The sequence below is a fragment of the Drosophila suzukii genome, assembly GCF_043229965.1.
Source record: "Drosophila suzukii chromosome 2 unlocalized genomic scaffold, CBGP_Dsuzu_IsoJpt1.0 scf_2c, whole genome shotgun sequence".
NCBI lineage: Eukaryota > Metazoa > Arthropoda > Insecta > Diptera > Drosophilidae > Drosophila > Drosophila suzukii.
The window spans coordinates 25085087-25091167 of NW_027255896.1; the positions used below are offsets into that span (position 1 = coordinate 25085087).

General features: G+C 48.5%; 1 protein-coding gene across 1 annotated transcript; it reads right to left on the reverse strand.

Moving 5' to 3' along the window:
• Window positions 1–2816: 2816 nt before the first annotated feature.
• On the reverse strand, window positions 2817–5648 carry LOC139354002 (uncharacterized). The gene is made up of 2 exons (XM_070998210.1): window positions 3860–5648; window positions 2817–3826 (listed from the first exon to the last, which is right to left on the reverse strand). The coding sequence occupies exons 1-2, from the start codon at window positions 5631–5633 to the stop codon at window positions 2946–2948; spliced, it is 2655 nt and encodes an 884-aa protein (XP_070854311.1). The 5' UTR covers window positions 5634–5648; the 3' UTR covers window positions 2817–2945.
• Between the last annotated feature and the right edge of the window lie 433 nt (window positions 5649–6081).

A 6081-nucleotide genomic window follows, 5' to 3' on the forward strand; every position in this document is an offset into this window, starting at 1 on the left:
TGTGATGGTATGTGTGTGCCGACCACTGCTTTAAATGATGCAATCAATCAGTCGAACGTGTCCAAATATAGGAATATGAGATAAAGAAAACTATCCTAAAGTTTAAAGTGCTTAATATATGTTTGTATAAATGTACATATGTATGCATGAACAAATTTTGTTGGGAACAAATAAGAAGTATAAGCACAAACGATAGGTATTGCAAATTGAACACATCAAGTTTGATTCAATTGTTTTGTAATCAGTTGGCGATCTGCAGGATTTCCCAACTTTAATTGATTTTATATAAAACACTAAACTGAACAGGTGCATTTGGAGTCGAAGTCCAAAGTGACGATGAGTAAGAACACATACTCAAATACTTTCAGAGAATGTGCATATTGGCCACTTACTTTTTTTTATTAAAAAAGGTATCAGCAATGGAAATCAATGGTTTTTATTTTGTCAAATCGCTTTGTTTTTGTAGTAATGAAACTGTCACATTTGTATGCAATGTAACCAGATTAACAATCAAAAAGACACTTTTAACGATAAGATTATCGAAAGTAAAATACCTACACAGACGGAAACTAAAACAAAAATACACTTTTGCTTATTGCATATTCCTATTAATTTTAATTGGCATAAAAGAAGAATATAATTAAACATTTATGGTAACTGTAAAATTTATGAAATTCAATAAACTAATATAAGCGTCATTATCAGATTTAAAATTCTGAAGTTGTGTTTTTGAAATGATGGAATCGGCATGAGAAGAGTTAACCAGGGGGGACAAAGAAATCGAGCAGCGCAATTTCTATTGACTTTACACATACAACTACAACAAAGATCTATCGCATGAAGACAGTAAAAAAAATTTGAATTTTTCTTAACTTGAAAACAGAGTTAGTTAGTAGTTTTTCGTTTTCATTTTATATTTTATTTAAGTCATACAATGTACTTGGGGGGGGGGGGGGTAAGATTATAAACGTAAGTTGGTAAGTATGTTGAATTTTTCTTCATTTCTGTCTTATAATGGTTTATGAGTTGTGAAGGGTGAGTAAGAAAATGAAAGTGCTAAAATATAGGCTGTGCCAAGGGAATAAATTCCTCCTCATCCGAAGAGTTTGAGCTATCTTTCTTCTGTTCTTTGATTGCTGGTACTCCCTGGCTATTTAAGGCCTTGGAACAGCCCGGTATGGAATCCAATAGGTTGCTTGGATTTTTGTTGTTGCCCGTGTTCGCATTTACCAGGATGTTTGCTCCATTGCCGTGTCCAGGTGCTGCGGTGTATTCCTGACCGAACTGGTTTCCCTGGTTAGTACGGCAGGAGGCATTGCCTTGGTTCATGCTTGCAGGCATGACATGGTTTACAGGGTTAGTTCTAACTATGTTATTTGATCTGTGTTCCGGTATGGAGACGTGGCCCGAATTCATGGAAGGCTGTGTACCAGTGATATACCCGGGAGTTGCAGTTACCCATGTTGCCCGGGCTTGCGCATACAAGGGTATTTCCCGGCTCGTTGGTGTTGCCCTGGTTGATCAGTTGGCCCTCCGGGTTGCTGGTTGGGATGCAACAGTTGCCTGGGTTTGCCAGGATCACTGAACCCGATTGTCCGGTAATGTGTCCGGATCCGATGGTGTTGCTGTGTGTGAAAACACGTTAATTGATTCCCTGGTTTAAGTTTGCCAACTGATTTTGGCCTTCCGCGTTGCCGTGGCCCATGGTCATGTTGCCCTGTGCATAAACGCCGGGATTGTTGTGTTGTGCGTACACGCCAGTATTGTTACCCTGGATGAAGTTACCTGCATGGTTTCCAGAACTAACAATTGTGCTGGCAGCGATGGGTTTATTAGCGTATGACCCTGTCCGATGGTGTACATGACACCAGGGTTCGCGTTATGGCCGAGCAACTGATATACGCTACCCTGAGCAAGAGCACATGTTTTGGGCGTCACCATGGTGCCCGAAGTGAAATTTTTCGGCACTTGGGCATTTTTGTTAGCTACTACAAGCACATGGTAATTATAGCTTCTTTCCTGAGGTGGCGCAATTAGGTTAGTCACAGACTTCGGAGGTGCCACAGCACTCCAGCAGCATTGCTTTAGTTCCCTGTGGCACTGACAGTCGCAGTTCCTACCTCAGTAGCCGCGAAAGCCATTACCACCGCCGTTATAACCTCAGCTACCTCCACGCACAACAGATACACGCTGCGGAACTGTGAATTCCCGTACCCAACGCTAAAAATAGGGAAATCAGTGAAGGATAACTGTAGGAATTATAAATAACTTACATAGTTTTTCCCTCCGCATGCCATGTTTGTAGAAAAAATGTGCTTTTCTGGAAGCAATTGAACCATGCGTCGACTAGGAAAATTATCGTTGAACTAATCGATAATATTATATAAAGGGTGTTCATATACATATACTGCGTAGTAGTATGGTTACGCTAAATTGCGTTGAGATATCTAAAATAACATTGAAGCAATTGAACCATGCGTTGACTAGGAAAATTTTCGATGAACTCATCGATAATATTATATAAAGGGTATTCATATACATATACAGCGTATTAGTATGGTTACACTAAATTGCGTTAAGATATCTTAAATAACATTGTCTTGCATCATATGGTGTTGCCTTGTTAACGACTACCCCACACGCGTAGGTCCGAAGAGAGGGTGAACTTTAAGGGCGGCGTGCGCCTGGTGGCGCTCGTGGCAGTCGCTCGGGGCGATCGTTTTATTCTGTTAACAATTCAGATCAGCCTCATACATTTCAAACTAACTTAATCTTACCGCAGTGTGCCCTCCTACGATTCACAAGACAATGAAAAGCACAATTTATGGCGGCATCCATTAAACCGATATTAGTAGGCCCGCACTTCAAGGGCCAAGAAATCCATACGAGATCGGATAAATTAACAAATACTAGATTTCTCTTACAATACTTAGTCTACCTATCGATTACAATGTTCGACCGTCGACATCCCCGACCCCGTGAAGAACCGCTTCACTCAAATCCAAAACTGCAAGTTTTGAGACGGGCCGCAACATTGTCCGAGATAGGCCATTGTCGTTCACGCGCACAGTAGCGCGTCTGACGACTCCATCAGCTCCGCTGTAGACCTCCTCCACGATTCCCTTGCGCCACCCTCGTCTGGGCAAGGCAGGATCGCAGACGAAGACCATATCGCCCTGGCGGATGTACTTGAATGGCCATCCTCCCGCTTCCAGTCGATCCTCTGGTAGGGGTCCCATTATCGGCGGCATCGGCCGCGTTCGCTGCAACTTGCACTCGTTGCACGACGAGATTACTTCCTTCAGCACTCGTCTCATCTTCGTGACCCAGAATCTCGTCCGAATCTGAGCAATCGTCGCATCCACGTTTTGATGCTTCATCTGGGCATGAGAGTGCCTCACAATCAAATCCGTAAGACTGTGCCTGTGTGACAGTATTACGGGCCTCCTCGCACTGTACGGCATGCACAGCGCGGCATCAACTCTGCCATAAACTCGCAGAATTCCGTGTTCATCCACGTAAGGCGCCAGACCTCGAATCTCACTCGAGCTGGCGACGTCCTTTCCGCATTCCGCCGACCTCATCTCGTCGGGGAACGACTCCAACTGGGCCTGTCTGACTAACAGGTTCTCCGCGGCCTCACACTCCGATGCAGTGAGTCCGTACTCCTCGATCTCGCTTCTCTGTTTGCGACACCAACGCGCAAACCTCAAGACCCATGCTGTGGTCCTCACCAGGCGACTGAAGCTCGAGAATCTCTGGAACGGAATGGCAAATTCATCCGCGGCCACCAATGCAAACTCACCGGGCATCTCCTCTTCATCAGGCGCATCTGGAACACGCTTAGTTCCCTCCTCAGGCGCATCTGGAACACGCTTAGTTCCCTCCTCAGGCGCCGGCCAGCCGCTCGCTGGCTGCCTCAAAAATGCGGGTCCACTTAGCCAACGTGATTCCGGGCTAAGGTCCGCCTTATTCTGCGACCGCGTCGCATCATCCGCTGCGTTGTGGGCTGTAGGTACCCACCTCCACTGGGAAACCTTCGACGACTCCAAAATCTCCGCCACTCGGTTGCCAACAAACTGCTTGTACCGGCGGTGGGTGCTGCCGATCCATCTCAGCACCGTCTTTGAGTCCGTCCACAACACCGTCTCGCTGATGTCCACACTGTGCTCCTCCTGGACAGTGTTCATCAGTCTGGTTCCAAGAACCGCTGCCTGCAGCTCCAACCTTGGGATCGACATCGTTCTCATCGGCGCGCACTTCGTCTTTGCGCACACGAAGCTAACCATCACGTTGTCATCCTCGTACGTGACCCTCCAATAGGCCACCGCCGCGAATGCAGATTGACTTGCATCCACGAACACGTGCAACTCGACGGTCCGGACTGCTCCATGCCCGAAATAGTGACGAGGGCATCGGAACTGTCCCACGGCGTCCATCTCCCTGCGCCAGGTCGCAAAGGCTCTGCCTATCTCCTCCGGTAGTGGTTCGTCCCACTGGATCTTCTGCCTCCAGATCTCTCTCAACAACAGCTTCGCTGTAATCATCAGGCAGCACAGGAATCCCAATGGGTCGAACGTTGACATCAGCAGGCTCAAATACTCCCTCTTTGTAGGGACTCGATCTCCACTTAGAACGCTACTTGGCACTCGGTGATACTCCACGTTGAATCTGAAGTCGTCCGTGGCTACCTGCCAGCGCATTCCAAAGATCTTCTGCTCAGCCTCACCCCATCCGACGCACTTGACTTGTCCGGGTGGTCCCAACGCCGCTTCCACGATGGGTGAGCTGGATGAAAACTGGCATAACTCGAATCCAGCCTCCGCATGTATCTCCTTCACTCGGGTAGATACACTTATAGCTTCGCTCTCTGTAGCGAAACTGTCCACATAGTCGTCGACGTAGTGGTAGTCGATGATGGCCTTGACTGCCCTCGGGTCCGAATCCCGAAACTTCAGGGCATTCACCGTCTTTACGTAATGCGCAGCGCTCGGCGAGCAGGCTGCTCCAAAGGTCATTACGTTCATCTCGTACACATCCGGGTCTCGATCGTCGTTGCCATCCCTCCAAAGGAATCGTTGGGAACATCGATCCTCGGGTCGGATCAGCACTTGGTGGAACATCTCCTTGATGTCACCGCAGACTCCGACTGCTCCTTCCCTGAAGTGGAAGAGCACGGCTGGCAAGGGCTTGTAATGCTGAGGCCCCTTGTCCAGCGCCGAATTTAGCGAGGTTCCTCCAACCTTGGCTGCAGCATCGAACACAAGCCGGACCTTACCGGGCTTGTTCGGGTTTTCGACACCAAAATGTGGCAAATACCATAGCCGGTCGCTCGTCACCGCGACCTCATCCTGCTGCAGCTTCCTCGCATATCCTTTGGATACGTAATCCTTGATGATACGATCGTATTCCAGCGCCAACTGCCCGTTGCGCTTCAACTTCTTCTCCACATTGATCAGCCGTCTGTGCGCCATCTCATAGCTCCGTGGCAGCACAGCGTAGTCGTCCTTCCAGAGTAATCCCGTCTGGTAGCGACGCCCCACTTTCACCGTGGTATCTTCGAGGATCCTTTGTGCCCGCGCGTCATCGCTGCCTGCGACCTGTAGCGCGAGCTTCACACCAAAGCTTTCCATCTCGAAGAAGGCAGGACTTCGGTGACGGCGTAGTCGATTGCCCACTTACTGGCCCAAACACAACCCATCCAAGCTCGGTTGCGGCCGCATACGGTCCCTCTCTGGCAAACCGCCTCGTCCTAAGTGGCAATCCCAAATGTCCATGGTCCAGTCCGATGAGCAACTTAGGCACCACGTTGATGTAGGGCTTCATCGGCAGACGCGCATCCTTATGCACGCCCTGGACATCTCGTCGACCTAACGTCTGCATTGGCAGACTCAGGCTCGAAACGGAGTAAACGTTCCTTAAAGCGTGGCGAGTGGACTTCCCAGCTCCACTTATCTCTAGGCTCACCACGTTGCTGGGCTCTCTGCTGGCCCTTCCTCCAAACCATTGTATATTCAGCTGTCGATGTACGCCTCGCACTCCCAGATTCCTCCGTAGCTCGTCATCGATCATCGTGACGGA

What these genes read in the sequence shown, in the direction of transcription:
- LOC139354002 (XM_070998210.1), bottom strand. Translation starts at nt 5,633, where the DNA reads ATGGAAAGCTTTGGTGTGAAGCTCGCGCTACAGGTCGCAGGCAGCGAT. An exon ending in TAAGCGTGTTCCAGATGCGC is followed by an intron (nt 3,827 to 3,859) that starts CTGAGGAGGGAA and finishes TTCCAGATGCGC; the next exon opens with CTGATGAAGAGGAGATGCCC.